This window comes from Myotis nattereri, assembly GCF_964212035.1.
Source record: "Myotis nattereri genome assembly, chromosome: 3".
NCBI classification, from domain to species: Eukaryota; Metazoa; Chordata; class Mammalia; order Chiroptera; family Vespertilionidae; genus Myotis; species Myotis nattereri.
The window spans coordinates 50,070,187-50,090,149 of NC_138077.1; the positions used below are offsets into that span (position 1 = coordinate 50,070,187).

A 19,963-nucleotide genomic window follows, 5' to 3' on the forward strand; every position below is an offset into this window, starting at 1 on the left:
GGATGAGATATAGGGATAAAGGGCTTATTTATACTTAGGTTCTCAGTAGGTAATATAAGGGATGGATGGATGGATGGATGGATGGATGGATGGATGGATGGATGGATGGATGGAGAAAAAATGAATGAGGAGGTGCGCTGAAGGATTCTACAGGCTACATGTGCAGAACTCTCCTCCTAGGCAAACCACAGGTACAGCAAGGTAGAAGGTGTTTCTCCAAATATGGGATAAGAAGCTATTAACTGAAAGAGGGTGACAGATGTCTGAAAATTAAGAAAGAAGGGGGGCCAGAATGGAAGGGAATACTGGTTCCCTTCCAAGCCTGTTCCCAGGTGTTTTGCGGAAGGGGAGGAGGGTGTCAGCCTCTGGGGAGCCCATTGTCGGGGTTTCTACTGACCTGGTCTCCGCCTCACTGGCCTCTTGCGGCCGCTGCAGAAGCGCACTTTGCTGAATACCCCGAGGACGTGCCTTTCGCACAAGGAGCGCCCGTCTTTGCTGGGGCTGGAGCGGCGCTTGGAGGCCGACACCCGGTCGCTGTTGGACTCCCTGGCTTGTCGCTTCTGCCGGATCAGGGAGCTGGCTATAGCCGCAGCCATAGCGGCTCAGTGAGGGACACCGGCCCTGGGCTCCACTGCGCCCTCAGGATTGCTCTCCGCGGGGGCTAGGGCAGGACCTCGGGGCCTGGAGGCGCGGGAGGCAGTGCTAACGTTTGGAAAGGCTGCAGTTCCGAAAACCCGCGCCCACAAGGATTATCAGAGTCTGGGCGGCAGCGCCAAAACGTGTGAGAATCCAGATGTAAACTTCCCCCAACAGCTGGCGGAGGGGGCGGGGGCGGGGCGCTCCCAGGCCTTCCTGCTAACTAGACTCGTGCGCCCCGAGCGATCAGCGTCCAAGGGGCTCCGGGGAGTTTGGTCACCCCGCCTTCAGAGTACCCAGTGGAAGGGAAGAAAGATATGCGAAACAACCAGCCGTGCCCCTGTTGCAGAGGCGCAAGCGTTGTAAGGTGTCCAAAGTATTATCTACACAGACATCAGACAAAACCCGGCTAGAAAGCAGGGTCTGGCCCAGCCGCGGAGGCTTGCCCCCGTGGACAATACTTAAAAAGTGAATAAAACGTTCCTTTCGAGAACAAGCCACCAACCGCAAGAGAGAAGGCGAGCAAGGCAGCAATTTAACTCCCTGCGGCCCGCAGTTCTGGAGATGAGGAGGTCCTTCCCGGCGGGGTGAGGTCTGAGACCTGCATCGCTCCAGCCGCCTTTCTCACATTCGGAGAGGCGCGCAGTGGGAGCGGGGAGCAGGAGGCAGGGCAGGGGCTCGGGGAGGGGCCGCTAGGAACCTCTGCGGTGAGCGGACTCCCCGCCAGCCAGCAGCGCTGCAAAGAGGGCAGGAGGCTGGGGCGGAGGGAGGGAACGAGGGGCTGGGAGGAAGGAGAGGGAAAGGGAGGGAGGAAGGGAGGGAGGGAGATCCTCGAGGGCTAGGCACTCCTCAGGGAGCAACCCGCGGGAGCGGGGATACCGGGGTCCCGAGAGCGGGTGCTCTTTCTTTTCCGCTGGCTTTCTGGCAGGAAACGGGCACAGTCGGTGAGTATTTAGGGAATCCTAAATCTGGAATGACTCAGTCGTTGGAATAAGCCCCCTCAAAAGGCAGCGATGCTGAAGGTGTCCTCTCCAGCGGGCGCCCACACGCCTTTAACTGGAGCTCCCCGCCATGGTCCTCCCGCAGGCAGCAGAGCCGGTCTCGGCACAGACTCAGACTCGGAGGGAGCAGAGGAAGGAGGAGGTGCCCCAGCGGGCGAGCTGGATCAGGTCATCTCCGCCAGGCCGGCCCCAGGTTCGCACCCCGGCAGTCGATGGCTCCCAGGCAGCAGATCCGATGGGGATTACCGGCGGACAGGAGGCTGATCGCTCAGTCAGCGGGGCCCATCCCGGCTGAGGACGGAAGTAACCGGTGCGCTGTGATCACCCGCGTGTCTGCTCCGGTGGGGCGGGGGCTGGCTGCCGGCGACCTGGGCTCTAGGTGGCTGCGGCTCCGGCCCGAGCTGCCCACCATGGTCTAGCGCCAGGGGCGCAGGCGGGGCCCTTGGGCCATCTGGGGCCACTGCGGGAGGCGGCGGAGCGTCCAACAGGGTCCTGAGGCCGGATGCAGACTCTGGGGCCCCACCGGCCAGGAGGCAGGTGAGGGCTGCTGCCAACTCGCCCAACTTGCGCGGGTGGCCGCTCAGAGCCTTGGGCTAGCGGGACTTCCTTCGTTGGGGACCCAGGCCCCGGAGGGGGCTCTCAGGGTGGATTCTCATTCATGAGCTGGGGCTCTGGGCACCGGGAGCTGAACCAGCTCCCGTGCGCTCTCACCGCCTCCCCGTGAGCTCTGCTTGCTGGGCTAGAGCGCTAGCTCCGTGCAGGGACGGAAACTCCATGCAGGGACGACTGCTGATGAGACAGGACCAAAAGCGTTGGCGGTGGGAGTACCTTCGGCGCTGCTAGTCCACCCGCCAGAAGGCTCCAGAGCGCCCAGGTGGGGCCAGGTGGGGGACGGGCTCCAGGAGTGCAGGAAGAGCCAGCCGGGTGCTCAGGTCCTCCTCCTCCTCTGCCTTGCGCCCTCTGCTCCCAGACTCCCTTCTTCTCCTTCCTGTCACCCCTCTCTACCTTCTCTGTCTTCTGTCTCTCCCCTTTTCTCCTCTCTACGCAATCCTACGTGATTGAGGTTTGGATGAGAAATTCTCAGGCAGAGCAAGGAAACTGCAGCTTGGGTCCGCTCTGTCCGGTCCCTCCCCCAAGAGAAAACACCACCCCAGCGCTTTGGAGGACTCCGAGTGTGCAGGGAAGGGGTTAAGGGTGTGGGAGCTGAAAGAAGGCAGTGCATGCTCTCTCCAATAATCTGGAGCAGGTAGAATTCTCTGTTTTTCTTGGGCCCCCAGGTTGGGCCCCACGTTTAGCTCATCCTGGAATAGGAAAAGGGTTTTCCCTTCCTTTGAACCAGATTTCTTGGTTCTATCTGGAAAGTTGTGAAACATGCTCACACCCTAGAATGAGGAACCCAGTGAGCACCCTGCACAATGGAGGATGGAGGTAAGGTGCGAGGGAGACTGTGGACAAGGGCAGTCAGCAAGCAGCTTTGGAGAGCAATCGGGTCTCTAGGAGTGCTTGTGGGGACTGCTGGATATTACAGAAAACTCAGCAGCAGAGATCATGCCACCCAAGTTAAAGTGCAGCATGCCAGATTTTGGAAATGCAAAAGGAGTCATCACCTTCCATTCATGCCACGGTCTCAAAGTGGCTATCAGTTACATTTACATTCTCTCTTCAACTTATCTTCAGATATCCCTAATGCCTCCCCTTAGACACCTGGCTAAGTGTCAAAGGTAGTGCCCAGAGATTAAATGGGTGATTTCCAAGCAGAAACAGGTGTATGTTGAAACCAACCTAGTAGAAGGCAAGGGAAATGCAGGCCCTGGAAGCTACTGAAAATGTATGTGGGCCCAGGAGAGGCTCCAGGAACTCTCTTCTCTGCCTGTGGTCACAAACCTGTGGACCTACCAGAAATTCACCTAGGCAATGAGAAGGATTGAGGTTTATACGGTGTTTAGACCAGGCACTACTATGTCAAACAACTCTACTGTGTCTGGGGGGGTCTGGACCTTTCATGCTACCTCTGGCATAACACAGGCAGATGGGGTTATGGGGCAGACAGCTGGAAGGAAGATTCCATAGCAAGATGTCCGAGAGGGGGGAATCCCAACTGTCGGTGGGCAGCAGAGATCCCCTGCAGTAGTTAGTGTGGCTGAATTAGGACAGAGAACTTGGCATTTTAACATTACAGAACAAAATGTGTGAATACATTTTTAATAGTACATCTGGGTGGGGCAAGGGGGCTCATCATTTTAAATTAATACTTTCAGCAATAAAGATAAATTACTAAGATCGAAGTAGCACTGGATCAAATAGGCAAATGTTCACATTCCACAGATAAAATTGTTTTCCTTCCTTGGCTACCAGAAGACCAGTCTCGTTCTTGAGGAAGGCAGGCACAGATAGTACTAGCTGTCTTTGGGGTTCCTTGCCTTTTTCAGTTCAACATCCAAGAAGAAAAAGGTCAGCTAAGGTGAGAAATCTTAGCAAGAGGTGGGTGTATGGTGAGGCCTTGAGAAGATCATTGCTAAACTCTGAGTCTCTCTCTTATGCTCAAAATGGTGAGAATCATTCCGAACATCCACCTCATAGAACTAAATATGTATGCGCAAGCATTTGGAAAACTGGAAAATGCCAAACGAGTGGAAGAGATGATGACAGTGTAGTTTTTTGTGTTGTGGTTTTTTTTTTTTTAAGAAAATGCATACTATTTTTCTGAGATGCTTTTTAAAATGCAGGTTCCTGATGATTTCTCACAATGTGTTGAAATCTCTATGAATAGAACCCTGGAATTTGACGGTTTTTTAAAAATATTTTTTATTGATTTCAGAGGAGAAGGGAGAGAGAGAGAGATAGAAACATCAATGATGAGAGAGAATCATTGATTGGCTGCCTCCTACACACCCCCTACTGGGGATTGAGCCCACAACCCAGGTATGTGCCCTGACCAGGAATTGAACCATTGACCCCCTGGTTCATAGGTCAGGCTCAACCACTGAGCCACACCAGCCAGGCCAGGAATTTGAGTTTTTAACAAGTTCCTCAGGTGTCAGAGTTTGAGAGTTTAGTGTGTGTGTGTTCAATATATATATATACATATATACTGAAGGAAGATAATATTAGAAGGAAGAAATAAACTCAGACTTTCAAAATCTAACACTTTTCTTCAAGATTACAGTGCCCCCTACTTCCCTCCATTCAAAAAAGGGGAGGGGACCTGGAAAGAGGATGTGCATTATGTAATCTTTGAGTTTATTTTTTTCTGTGAGTTTATGAGAAATAAGCATGTTTTGATGCAGCAGGTAACAACTGTAGCAGTCATAAGATAGAAGAGGGTGATGGGGGAAAGATGGAAAAGCAGGTAACAGTGGCTGTTTGAAGTTCTCTCTGTCTTGACATGACAGCATCAAATTAGGCATTTAAGGAAGAAAACGAAAACAATAAATGTCAGCTTTTTGAGAGCGACATCATTCCTGTCTTTAGATCTCTATTAAAAGAACATGGTGATTAGACAACAAAGACTTCACTTTCGCCCCTGCACTCTGAAGCTACTGTCGCAGTGCTTTTCAGCTGTGTAGTCCTTTAAGTCTTCATCAACATCATTATTCCATTTCCCCAGTGTGCGGGGGGCGGGGGGGGGGGTGGTAAGCAAAGGGAATATTAAGAAGTTATGTAGAACCTATGTACAGGGCCATTGAGATCAGAAATAATACTTAATTGTTTTATATCCAGAAATTCATAACTTTCTTACCTGGGCCACTAAATCTTATAAGTCTTCCTCCTTGGTTACTAGGACACTTCTGATATATTTGTATTTTGGGGTCAGGAATGAAATTAAATCAGACTACTGATGATTTAGGTAAAACAATCAGGTTATTTTAAAGGAGAATATCCGAGGGACAATAATACCTTGATTTTTAGACTGTCTTTCTTTGCACAACTTGAGAATTTCCCTTTATAATTCTGGAGCTATCGTGGGTGGAAACATTTTTAATTACTTTGGAGAAGGTTGCCAGTATACACTGAAAGGTAATTAGATAGTTACATTTATATTTCTGACCTCCAATCAAACAAAAAAACATGGACAGTCTTCATCTTCTGCATATTTTTAAATAATATGTTTTTATTGATTTTTTTTAAGAGAAAGAGGGAAAGAAGATAGAAACATCAATGATAGAGAAACATTGATCGCCTGCCTCCTGCATGCCCCACACCAGGGTATGAGCCCACAACCCAGGCATATGCCCTGACCAGGAATTAAACCAGCAACATCTTGGTTCTTGGGATGACACTCAGTCCACTGAGCCATACCTGCTGGCCCATCTTTTCCATATTTTAAAATGACAAAACACAGACTATTTAATAGTCTTTCTCTTATTCATAGGCCATGTCTTCCAACTCCCAAACCAAACTACTAGGACCACTGTAGTCATTCACTTCAAATTCTGAACTGAGCACAGATTGCATCCAAGGCTCTGTTTTGGTTACTAAGGGTAACTCTACACCTGTATATTCTCTCTGCCTCAGCAAGCTTGAGTGCATACCATCCTGATCTTATTTGTCTCTGGTCTTAGTCACCCACTAGCTGTATGCCTCTGGACAAGTTATTCAATCTCTCTAAAGCATATCTGCAAAATAGACCAATGAAAATAAAACTAGTAGTACCTATCTAAGTAGGCTGCTGCAAGGCTCAAAGAAGAGTGATAATGATATAAAACATAATGTGTAATTCATACACATCATCATTCACTCCTGGACATAATGCATTTAACAAAGGCTAGACATCAACTTGACATTGTAATGGCAAACAAAATTTTCATTAGTAGAATATAGTCAATGTCCTTATCTGTTGGGGACACAAAGGAACCTAGCTCTATTCATACATCATCCCTCTTTAAGAACAGCCCCTGTCTCAAAGCTTTGTGAATAGGAGATCCCTAGGCTCTCACACAGCAAGCTCAATGGGCAGAAGAAGACCATTTCTCCATGAATTGCATCCGATACAAGAACTATATTTCCACTTTCTTTTCTCTGCCAGATTGTCTGTTAAAATAGGTCAGCAAAAGCATAATTACTTTCTAATAATTTGTGAATTCCTTCATACAACAAATGTATTTATGGTGTTTCATTCAACAGTTCAACAATTGAATTACTACAGGTTATGTTTCTCTGGCTTTGGTCATCTCTCAATATATGAAAGACAACAGACTTAATTCTTCTTTATAACACATGTTAATGGTGGTATCCTTATTGCTCAAGTAGAGACATTATCAATGTCTTAGAGAATGTCTCTTTTTGATAAGAAATATATGACTAATTGGAGTCTCAGTTTTTCTGTAAAATTGAGCCGATGCTAAGCTTCCCGCACAGTAATAAGTGCATTGCAATTATAGACATATTGAATCCTTATAACAACACTTCTGAGGTAGGTTCTGCCATTATCCTCATTTTATAACTGAAGAAACTGGGTCACAAAGAGGTTAAATTGATTTATCAAGGTCACTCAGCTAAGAATCGGTCAAGTTCAAATGTAACCCATGTAATTTACTTCCTTTTATCCTCTATGTTACACTTGAAAGAGAACAGTATTTTGCCACCCTAAAACAGTCTTTTAGGATATTGATTTTAAGTTGCTTATTAAGAAACAAAAGACTCAGAAAGAACATTTTCCCCTTTTCCTGCCCAAGAGATTCAGATGTAAAGACCTGCTCCAGAAAGAAAATCTTAGCCTATTCAACTTAGCCTAAATTGAGTTAAGTATGGTAGATAGGAAGGCTCCAAGCAGGAGCTTGTTAACTGGGTCACCCCACCCCCCATATGACCCATGGTGTCCGAATTGCCTAGCAGGAATTTGCTTGCCATTCTCTTAGGCTACCCCTAAATTGCCCATTTTTACTTTTGAAATCTAAGAACTTGTCCCCCTATTATTTTCATTTGTCCAATATGACATAAATACCCAATTTTGCCTCACTGTTTTTGTAATTCTTATGCTTATGTGAATTCTCTGCAAACGTATTAAAATTTTATTTTCTCACACAACCAGTGTCATTCAGTTGGTTGAGTGCCATCCCATACACCAAGAGGTTGCTGGTTCAATTCCCAGTCAGGGCATATGCCCAGGTTTTGGACTCCATCCCCAGTAGGCAGCCTATCAATGTTTCTACATATCTCTCCCTCTCCCTTCCTCTCTCTCTAAAATCAATAATAACATTTAAAATTTATTTTTCTCTTGTTAATCTTTGTTGGCCATAAGAACATAGAAGGTGGGAGGAAAAGTATTTTTTACCAACTCCCAATCCTGTGTGTCAATAAAAAATGGTACCATGAACAATTATAATCATGTAATAAAGAAATAATGGAATAAGCATTTGCATTTATTTATTTATTTACTGTTTAGTAATCATCTCCCCATGTATTAGCTCTTTGAGACAACCTTGTGAGTAAAGTTAAGGAGATAATAATACCCCATTTTACAGAAAAACTGAGACTCCAATAAGTGACATAATCTCCCAAGGTCACAAAACAGATGAGTGAAAATCTGAGTGTAATCTAGGCCTTCTGAACTCAATGTCTCTCATATCCTAACTAGGTCACGTAGAGAAAAAAATGGAACTGCTATCCTTTCATTCACATCCCTCTAGTGCAGGGTTTCACATCTTATAAATGACGATGAAGAGGTTATTTAATGTTGGAAAGGAGGGGGATCCAAGTGTCCCAAAACTTCTCCCTCTGTTGTTTTTGCCTCTCTCAGCCAGGAAACTAACTAAGGTAGTGGTTATCCCACTCTTGGCCACAAGAGAGTATCCTTTGGCTCTGAGGATGTGGCCTTCAAACACTTTCCCCTCCTTAGTTCAGTAATTCAAGTTGAGTTGTATAAGAAAACTATAGGGAAATTAAATCAAAAAATGAATTAAAGGAATTTAAAATAGGGTAAAATTACATTACTTCCATTCCTATTCCTAAAAAATGTACATCAGTTTAGCTTGAACCACATGGTTGGTACTTGGTTATGGTCATTCCCAGATGGCTTGAAGATGTTACAGAATCTGTCTCAAGTGACTCCCCATCACTGTAGCCCTTCTCTGATTTCCACTGTCACCAATCCAGTGATACCCCTTCTCTGTAGAAGAGACATGTGGTTAGAAGATTCCCATTAGAATGTAAAACCCAGATGAGAAGAGAGATGTTGTATTTTTTAATTGATTTCAGAGAGGAAGGGAGAAGGAGAGATACAAACATCAAAGATGAGAGAAAATCATTGATCAGCTGCCTCCTGCATGCCCCATACTGGGGACCAAACCAACAACCCGGGCATGTGCCCTGACTGAGAATCGAACCATGACCCTCTGGTTCATAAATCAAAGCTCAACCACTGAGCCACACCAGCTGGGTGAGATGTTCTATTTTTTTCTTTTCCATCTCCAGTGCCTAAAATAGTATTTAGTATGTAGCATGTACTCAGTAAGTACTTGAATTAATTAATTCATCCATCCATCCATCCCTTTAAGTTAAAAATGAAAACATTTACTCTAATATCCAGAAGCAAACTCAGTTGCCATAGTTGGTGTGGCTCAGTTGGCTGAGCATCATTCTGTGCACCAAAGGGTTGAGGATTCAATTCCTGGTCAGGGCACATGTCCACGTTTCAGGTTTGACCCTCCAGTCAGGGTGTGTGTGGGAGGCAACTAATCAGTGTTTATTTCTCATATCTCTCTCTCTCTCTCTCTCTCTCTCTCTCTCTCTCTCTCTCTCTCCCCCTAAAATCAATAAAAATATTAAAACAAAAAAGAAGAAAACTCAGTTAACTCAAGGGTGAACTACTCATTTTCAAGTAGACCATTTTGCTTTATTAATACCCCTAAAACTATCTGCCTCAATTCAATCCATCTATTAAAATCTGATAGCCTGAGAGGATTCATGGTAGCTAGATTTATAGTCTAACCCCCATCACCCAATTTTAGGCCTATAGTTTCAGTTTCTCTCTCTCTCTCTCTCCCTCTCTCTCTCTCTCTCTCTCTCTCTCTCATCTCTTTCTCTCATTCATAAAAGAAGAACATCACAATAAGGAACAGACATCAGATACAATGAGTAGTCAATTTTAAAGTTTCAGAATATGATCAAAATGACTCTAAATGGTTTGATAATTTTAACATTCATGCTGACACCCATTTTTTTGAGCTACTTTCTTCATGGGCCATTCCTAGTTGCTCTCATTTCTAATTTTAGATTCCAAATTTTCAAGGAATGGATCTTGTTGAAATTGCAGTCTCTTACAGCACCCAGCACATGACTGGCACTCAGGCTATATTATGAAAATGGTAATAAATGTATATTTTGGTCCCCTGTATGCACACAGATCTGGGTGCTGTGAAAATAAAATTAGTGAAAGACTCTGATGATCCTGTGATCATAGGTATTTGATATTGAATAAGATTTTACTGGAAATAACTGAAATATACCAACTGGTTAGTGAAAACTGTCAGGGGAGCAAATGGAAGTTTGAACAAGGTGACCAGTAAGATCATTTCTACTCCTAAGTTTTTAGAATTCTCTAAATATGCTATGTAAAGTAGAAAGCATATGCAAATTAGAGTAAATAATTTGTCCATGCATAACATTACTGAGTCTTTCTGAGCCTAAGTTTATTTGCCTACAACCCGACTGCTACATAGGACCTAGATTAGCTGGAATAATATGTTGAAAATATAGCACTGGCTTCTGAAACAAGAAAAAGTATGAATAAAGTTAATGAATAAATGGATGGTAGATAAGTAAATAGACAGATGGATGGATGAAATATAGCATCTTTCATCTAAAAAATCTTCAAATTCTCTTTGTTATGTTAAGAAAAATAGCACAAGATGAAAATTAAAAAAATAAAATATTTAGCAAGCTTTCTTTCACAATACTGGAGAGGCAAACAAGAAATATTCAAGAATTCCAGGGTAGAAAAAAAAGCTCTTAGTAGCATTCTGTCATCCACTTAACAGTCATTTTTACCTAAAACATTACCCCCCTCACCTAATTTTGTCCAAATAAACCAGCATATGCAACAGGAAGTCAAGGGGACACTGATGTAGATGGCTGTGTGTCTATGAAATCTAAACCAGAATGGATACATAGGTAGGTAGTTAGGTAGGTAGATATAGATAGATGTAAATAGGTATTTCACTGCTCAGAGTTCCAGAAAGGGATAAGATAATTGTATAAGGATATTTCTTTAAAGAATATACACAGTAAGGAACAGTAATATTTTTAATGTTTTGGACAGGAGATTAGTATTTAAACTTGTAGTGTTAGTTAGAAGAGATTTTAAGAGGTGATCAGCTCATTCTAAATAATGTACACATATTGTAATCATCTAGAGACCATAAGAAAAGAGACCTTTTAAAAAATAAGAAATGTGTCTCTGGTTGGTTGAATATGCTAAGACAACAGCAATGGAGAAGAGGTTGAGAGGAAGAATAGGGTAGGAAAGAAAAGGAAAACTTAGGCTTATTATGCACCAGGCACAGTACTAGTTTCCGTACACAATAATCCCATAAGGCTACGTGTTATTCACACATACAATGAGCAAACCAAATGTCAAGAAAGTTAATTAATTGTCTGAAGTATGGTTCTGGCCAAGAACTTAAACCTAGTTTAGGTGACTCCAAATCCAAAACTCTCTAAGTCACTGTTTCTAGATGATCCACTACATGACCTTATAAGGAGATCATTTACATTGTTGAAGTGTTAAAAAGATTAAGATAACCCATGAGTTAAGGCCACGCAGAATCTAAGTCAGAGCCATTGTGCTACTGTTCTCCAGGGATCACAGCCTCATTTGAAGTCCCAGTTTAATAACAAGAGCCAGGGAAAGAGGAATTGAGGAAAGCGATATCTATCTTCAAGTGTCTAACATGTTCTTGTTGAAAAAGAACGAGGTATCCTGTGTGCCCAGAGGAAATTTTGGACTCAGTTCAGCAGTGATATTTATGGATGTGCAGATCAACCATGAAATAGACTGGTACACACCACAGAGAAGTGAGTTTCCCATCATCAGAGATATTCAAGTCAAGATCAGGAGCAATACTGCAGGAGCAGGGGCCCAAGAGCTGAGAAGGATAGTCTATAAAATGGTAATGGTCAGCATTGCTAGGGTGGAGAAAGAATCAAAACCACTATACAATGCATCCAGAGCAATACTTGGCAAAACTCTTTTTAAAAATAAAATAGAAAGGTAAGGATAAATAATGAAACTGATTGCTACTTGAAAAAAATAACAGCAAAATAGAGCAAGAGTCAAGATTCAAGGAGAATGTCAAGGAAGCATATTGAGATCACCCTGTGAAGAAAGTGCAGGGTTAACACTTCTTTTGTATGGTGTGAATGTGTGTTGCAAAGGCTGACATTGCTGATTAAAGGGTTTGCTTCCGAATGAACAGCTGAAAGGCTAAATGATAATATTCCTCTGAATTGTGGCAATCTAGAGTGAGGGAAAGAAAACATAAGAACCTATTAAAACGTAAGTGAGGAAAGCTCCCCAGGAAAGGCCAGTGTAAAAAGCCCCTAGGGTTTAAACAAAACCACAGTGGATTCTGTGGAGGATGGTCTTTGACCTTCAAGATTCCTGTGAAGGAAAGATCCCATACTGAGGTAGGAGACTTTGAAGTAACCAAAAGCTAATTAGCTTAAAGGTGAACACAGAACCAATGAAAAATGGTTAGGAGGGCAAAGAATCGTATTAGGAGCTCTATGGTGGTTCCACGAATAGAAGGTCCTCTGTTAGTAAAATATGGGCTCATAATGGAGTGTGAAAAGTAAACACACTGGCCTGAAGTTACAGTTGTTACATGCACCATGTCTACTATTAGTAATCACAGAGAAATCTGGAGACTAAATGTATCGTAGAACAAAGGAAATATTTTCACCTATGTACACATTCACAGCTTTTAACATAGACTTTAAATTTTGTTTTTTTAGCAAGAAAAAATAATAATCACAAATTTGGAAGCTCAAAACAAATTTGAGAAAACTTACTATAAACTAAGAAAAATTCTTAGTTGGTTTCTCAACTAAATGTTTCAAAGCACAATGAGGAAGATGGAGCGGTATTAGATGGTGGATTGAGAGTTGTCACATTTGTGAGGTAGGAATTTTAAAAGGCAGCCATCCTGTTTCCTGCTGGACAGTTTTTAACTTGCTGTATACACAGTATTACCTTCAAAACTGGAGAGCAAGCATGTGTCCCACTATGAGGCACTTGTGAAAAGAAGGTTGCACGTCCAGAGAGAGGTCAGTTAGCCTTTGTGCATCAGGTTACACATCTATAAAAGGAGAAAACTTTAAAGGAACAACTAATGATCTATATGTTTCAAGTTCTCTAATGGAAGGTTACTTTTGGAAGGGTCCTGGAACCAAGAGTGACATTTAGTTTTAGGTTTTCTAAGCAACAAGGGAAAAAGTATCTGCTCTAAGTACACACATGTGTTCAAGGTGACCACTTACTTGAGAAAGAAAGAGCATTTATAGCTGTAGCAAAGACTGTCATGAGAACAAATGACTCCCATCCCAGCAATACTCTCTGAAGCTGCTAAATTATCCCAAATTTGGTTCAAACGGGATCCCTCTATCTCTGACTGAGTGGTGATGCGGGAGAAATAGGAAATGATGAAGTGGTCTCTTAGTTGTAGAGATAGCATAAAACAAAATAAAGCTGTTCCCATCATATGAAGATTTCAGAGGTGTGTAATATCTTAGATGACTGTTCATAAGCAGTTTTGTAATCATTTGGATCAAAGAGATGATTCTACAGTAAAGAGAGTCAACAGAACCAATATGTTCCAAATAGATCTATTCTTAACCTGAGCTCAAATCTCATTCTCATGCTGCTTACTTGATATGGAATCTTGTCTCCATTTTCTCACTCTTCAACTGAGATGAATGCTAAGGTCCCTTACCTCTCTAAAATTCTCTGACTCTAACTATAATGATTACCAATAGCATGTAACTTATATAAAACAAACTTGGATATTCCCTTTTATCTTCCTTCTACTTTCAGGGTAGTTAACTAAAGTAAAAAGAGGAATTGGTGCCCTGGCCAGTGTGGCTCAGTTGGGCTCATTGCCCAGTGAAAGGATGTTTCTCCTGCTTCTTCTCTCTCTCTCTCTCTCTCTCTCTCTCTCTCTCTCTCTCTCTCTCTCTCTCCCGCCCCCCCAACCCCCCACCCCCACTTCCTTCCCCTTTCTCAATTAAAAAAACATATCCTCAGGTGAGGAAAAAGAGTGATTGGTTCTCCTTCATCTCCTGGCCCAGGGCTAAATGCCCTCAGTCCCTGGAAGAACTAAACATGGACTGGTTACCTTTCACCACCAAGCGCTACTCGATAATTCTGGATAAAGACAATAAAAATGAAAGCAAATATTTTTAAGTGCTAATGATTTACCGGTAACTGGTCTAAGCCCTTTATATGTATCAACTTATTTAATTCTCACAACCACCCTAGGAAGAAGGTATAGTTACTAACAATGAGGAAACAGAGGAACAAAAAAGTTAAGCAATTTGGCTAAGGTGATAAGGTAGCAAAGGGAATGAGCAGGATTTGAACACAGGAAGTCTGGATCCAGTGTCTTACTAATACATCAGTCACCTCCCAGTCATGTGATGTGGTGGTAGTGGGGGAGAAGGAAGGGTGGTGAGACCATTGGTGTAGCCCTTCTTTATTGTCCTACATGAAAAGAAAAGTTGTCGCTGGGCAGAGTGAAAAGCCTGATATGAAAAGTGCTCTCAACTAAGAGAGGTTGGGAGCAGGCCCAGGCTTTCTCTGTCTGGATAGCTGAGGATATGCATGAACTGGGAGGTTAGATTGAGAAAAAGTCGTATCACACCTTCTGATTAGAGTGTTTTCGTTTTCAATCATTTAATCCTCACAATAATCCTGTGGATAAGCATGACAGAAATTATACTATTATGGAACAAAACATTGAAAGAGGAATATAGTCATTTAGTCAGGACTTATATCTGGTGACTTCCAAAGGAATGTCCTCTTCACTCAACCACATTGGTTCTTCTGCCTCCAGGCCTGACAGCTTCCCCTGATCCATTGAACAAATCTTCCTCTCTCTATTTTCCCTTATTGCTCAACCCAAATATTCACCCAGGGTGAGATGCTGGCAGCTCTGTGCTTGCTCAGAATGATTGACCAGAATTTATGGTGTGATCGCCTTTGCCAGACGAAACACTAACCACCCAATATCGCACTGTCATCCTGCAATCATCAAAAAGTAATCCCCAATACCAACATTCTCAGGAGTTATAATCCTAACTGAGCGCTGTGATCGCACAGCATCTCACTTCTACTTCCTTGAAAACTGCAAGCAAGACTCATTCTGCTTCTGAAGCAGAATCAAGCCTAAATGTGTATCTCACTAATTTTCTTCTTTGTTAGAGAGCCCCCTGTTGCATAATCTATGTAATTAAAATGTGTATGGCTTTGCTAACCAATTCTCCTAGAGCCAATAAAATGTGTGAAAGACTTAAAAATGGATATTTTAGAAGTATCCATAAAATGCCAACCTCTGATTTTCTTTTCAGGGTATGTGTATCTAGAAGAGCAACTTAATGCAGCATTAAGTCACTAAGTGCTGGGGTTTTGCATTTTAATGCATAACTGCTGTTTGCTTATTGACAGAGCCTGGGCTAACAGCTCTTTTGTTCCATAGGATCATTTGGAAAATGATAGTAGTCTTTCATTACAAAGACTTGATATGGAATCACTGGACATAAGAACTGCGCTGGAAGGGATCCTAAGAAATCACCCAGACCAATGCCCTCATTCTAGGGGTGACGAAGCTGAAGGCTGAGGAAGGTGTAGCACGCCTTGGAGCACAGTTATTGGTGGCTTCAGCCAAAACACAGCTCAGCCTTTTTTATTCTGTCAGTGGTCTCTCCGTATAAGATTTCATTTTTCAATTAAAGATTATATTTTAGGCTTTGTTTTAAAGAAAGACTAAGAAATTAAATCCAATATGCATAGCAAACTTTCCATTCAGTCCTGACAAACACCCAGTAAGTTATTTATGGATTACTACTAACATTATTATATGCCTGATTTACATGTGCAGAAACAAAAGCCCAGACTGCTGAGTGGGTCAAGGTCACATTCCTAATAAATGATGGCATTTGCTTTCTTTCTCTTTCTCTCTCTCTCTCTCTCTCTCTCTCTCTCTCTCTCTCTCTCTCTCTCTCTCTCTCTCCTTCCCTCTCTCTGACATCCTCAATTTGAAATTCTTTATTTTTTTCTTTGGACCTTTCCTCACTCTCCTCCCTTTAAACTTACCTGTTTAGGTGAAATCAAATCATTTATAAAATCTTCATTAAGCAACATTAATGGCTTCTCCCAAATGTCCCCAGTGAGCAGGAAAGTAGGCATTTCTTCTGTTTTGCCTCAAGGCCCAGGCCCACTTCCCCTCATCTTCTTTATTGGACATTATTTTCAAATAAAGCAGGATTCTTCAGAACCATGGGGATTGCTCTTACTGGTTTATTGCATAGGATAAAGGACTCATAATTCTCTTTGTAACCCTAGATGTCTCATCAAGATGCAGAATTCTTTGTGATGCTAATGAGAATTTTCTTCACCAGATAGTGCTGCTTGCAAAACATCTGGTGCAGCATGCCAGGAATGCACGTGAGCTGAAAGGCAGGACACTAATCTCACCTCAGGATCCTCTCCATCAGGTAATTTCAGGGCAGGCACTGCCTTTAATATATGGATTAGATGCTGCAGCATTTTATAGTCACATAAATAATTTCTTTAATTAGTTCACCCCATGGTGCCTCTTTGACTTCGAAGATTAAATTAAATGCAAAACTTGCAACTCATTGCTGGAGTGTTTATTAGCTTGTAACTCATCTTTAAAAACAACTACAGCTTAGGGAAAATTCAGTGAAGAAAGGAATTCGCCTACATCTTGAACAGCTATAATTTGAATCACAAGCCAGTGGAGGAGAATCCATACATAAATGGCCTGTTTGTTCTGTGTAACAACTCATCTCCAGCATATGTGTGTGTGTGTGTGTGTGTGTGTGTGTATATATATATATATATATATATATATATATATATATATATTTATATGAATATATATATATATATCTTTTTTTACTGCTAAGGTAAGGGCACTGAAGGGATGAAATGTGATCAACTGCCAACTTTTACACCAAAACATTTACTTCCTTTCTTTCTACATTTATCTAAACCTCTATTTTTATCTATCCAGATATTTTATCTATCCCTCATCCCTCACTTACTGGGCACTTACTACATATCAAACTGCTTAGCACATGGTAGGGAATAAAAAAAATAAATTTGTTTATCTGGAAAAGAACTTACTATCTGGTAGATACGCCAGATAATTTATGTGATAACAGCCAGAATGAAACACATTCTCACGTATGGTAGGCTCTGGGCTGGATGTGCAGGAGACTATCTCTCTTTTCCATTGGAAGAGACCTTGCAAGATTCCTTTGGGGAGTGAGTGATATTAGAACTGCCTACTCAAGGATGGATAAGCAGGCTGTGACCTCCCAGAAAAGGCACTAAGAAAGCCTTCTCATCGGAGAAAAGAGAAGAAACGCACAGAGCTGTCCGACATCCCGCAGGCTGTGAAATGCTCCAGGACAGGGACGCTGTGTATCTTGTGCATTATTATATCTTATGCGCCAAGCTCGTGATTAATAAAACAAATTTGATTAAACAAAACAATGAATGAATAAGCAGTATTTGAAGAGTGTTGACAGTTCATTGGGTTCAGAAAATACGGGGTATGAAAACATATTGCAGAAATCACTTTCCAAAGGATGTTTGGGGACACTTCCTAGGGAATAGGATATATTGCTATGGAATTTGTGCCTCCTCTTGCAGGCAGCAGAGAGATACTGAAGGTTCTTAAAAATGACTGTGATACAATTTAATCAATAAAGTTCTGTACTATTGCATCTTTTAATAAAAGCAATCGGAATAAATATTGATCCGACAGAGTTAGTAGTAACCAGAGTCAATTCATTACATTAAAATTACATTATATTAAATGAAAATTTAATACATTAAAGTTATAGGGGGTGGAAGTGTCTTACTGAACTTTCTTAATGGATATAAATAGCATACATAGCACATGAAATGGAGCTCTAAGAGACCAAATTCTATGGTGTTAACTTACTTTATGAATGTTATTACAAAGTCCCATGTGATGGCATTTGTCTATTTTCCTAAGTATGGAAACAGGTATAGATATCCAAAGCTTTTCCAAGGACATACATGGAAAATGGTACAGGACAGATAGTGTAAGACCTGGATTTAGTCCTGCCTCTACCATTAACTTTCCCTAAGACCCTGGGTGCTTCTTCCTTTTTCTGGGACCCAGTCCCCTTAGAAACGAGGAGGTAGATTTGGGCCTTCCATCATCTGCATGAGCTCTGATGGTTTATGATTCCAAGGAGGTAGTTGGGATGGGGACCTGAGACATCACTCTGTTGTTGGTTTCCACAATTAGCACAGCAGGAGGTGTGCATACTCTGTTGGGTAATGAACCCCACATGTTCTGAGGGGAAATAAAACATGCTCTTTTTTTGTTCATCTAAAACTTAACAAATAAAGGTATAAAGTAAAAGATGCAGCAGGAAGCTAATAGGTGCTTTGGTCTGAGTGTTTGTGCCCTCCCACCTCAAATTCATATAATGAAATCTAATATCCAATGTGATGGTATTTAGAGGTGGAACCTTTGGGAGGTGATTATAAAAGACACCCCAGAGAGCTTCCTAGACCATTCCTTTTGTCATGCCTTCTACAAGGCACCATCTATAGTAACTGGCAAAATGCTGGAACCTTGAACTTGGACTTCTCAGCCTCCAGAACTATGAGAAGTACATTTCTGTAGTTCATAAGACTCCCAGTTATGTATGGCATTGTTGTTATAGAAACCTGAATGGACTACAACAATTGAACATATATTAGGCTTCAATTTTAGAAATTTGTGTGGCTATTCAAATTAGATGCTTAATTTTACCCCAGAGATAACCCATTTCAGAGGATGGCAATCCAGTATGGATAGTAATATTCTTTCTTATTTTTACTAAATTATTTCAGAATTGTAGGTGATGAAAGGTGTGATACAAAAGAAAGATGGTAACACCCCAGTAACTATATTAAGAGCTGAGGAGACAGTACAGGCACTTACTTTTATCTTTAGCTATGTTTCCAAGACAGACACTTACATAAGAAGCACCAGGATTCAAAAGAACCAAATGTCTTAAGAGTAGAAAAGTGTTTGACTTGTAATCAGAATCCTGAGTTGAAATCTTAATTCATTAACTAAGTAACTATAGAACCTTAGGTTAATTACTAATTTATTATCCTTTAGCTTGGCAGGCACCTTAAAAATGAGAATGAAATGGAACAGACTGACTAATCTCAGAGGGAAGGGCAGGTAGGTGGGAAGAGATTAATCAAAGAAATTATATGCATATATGCATAGCTCATGGACACAGACAATAGTGCAATGAAGACCTGGGGGGTGGGGAACAGTGAGGAGGGGGTCAGTGGGGCTGGGGAGGGGGAGAAGAAGGGGGAGGGAGAACATCTGTAATGCCTTCAACCATAAAGATAAAATTTAAAACTAGTAACAGTTATTTTGAGGAATAAGTGAAAAAATACATTAATTACTTAGAATAGTTCATGCCACAAAATATGCGCAGAATAAATGGCAACTATTTATTAGAATATGATTATCTGGGACTTTTTAATAACATAAGAGTAGGTAAATGTAGCATTTTAAAAATATATTTTTATTGATTTCAGAGAGGAAGGGAGAAAGAGAGAGAGCTAGAAACATCAATGATGAGAATCACTGATCATCTGCCTCCTGCATGCTCCCTCCTGGGGATCAAGCCTACAACCCAGGCATGTGCCCTGACCGGGAATCAAACCGTGACTTCCTGGCTCATAGGTTGATGCTCAACCACTGACCTACATTAGCTGGGCTAGCATTTTTTTTTATAACGTGGTGGTATTTAACATAATCTAGATTCAACAAACATAAAAACACAAATAGTATTTTAAATCAGCAGGGGGAATTCAATTGGTAACTTGTGTTATCTGGTGGAAAAAGAAACACAACGCAAAGTTAGTTATAATCAACATGGTGGGCATTTTCTTCATTTAGGAAGATAATATGAATAATGGCTTATTAGTTCTCACATCATTTCATTTAATAGTATGTGTTTTTGAAAGGAAGTATAAGTACCACATTGAGAAAAAAATTCTTTCAAGAGAAGATACTGAGAAACTCTTAAACTGC

General features: G+C 41.8%; 1 protein-coding gene across 9 annotated transcripts in view; it reads right to left on the reverse strand.

Annotated features, from left to right (window-relative positions):
- The window catches only part of FGF12 (fibroblast growth factor 12), a 528,942-nt gene that overhangs the window by 258,178 nt on the left and 250,801 nt on the right, over positions 1 to 19,963 (reverse strand). The window contains exon 1 of one of the 9 annotated variants that reach the window (XM_081087034.1): positions 398 to 1,265. The exons of the other annotated variants lie outside the window; for them this stretch is intronic. Within the exon in view, the coding sequence (XP_080943160.1) occupies positions 398 to 596 (199 nt within the window). The 5' untranslated portion in view covers positions 597 to 1,265. Of the gene's footprint in view, positions 1 to 397; positions 1,266 to 19,963 lie in introns of those variants that run through there. 9 annotated transcript variants of the gene reach the window in all.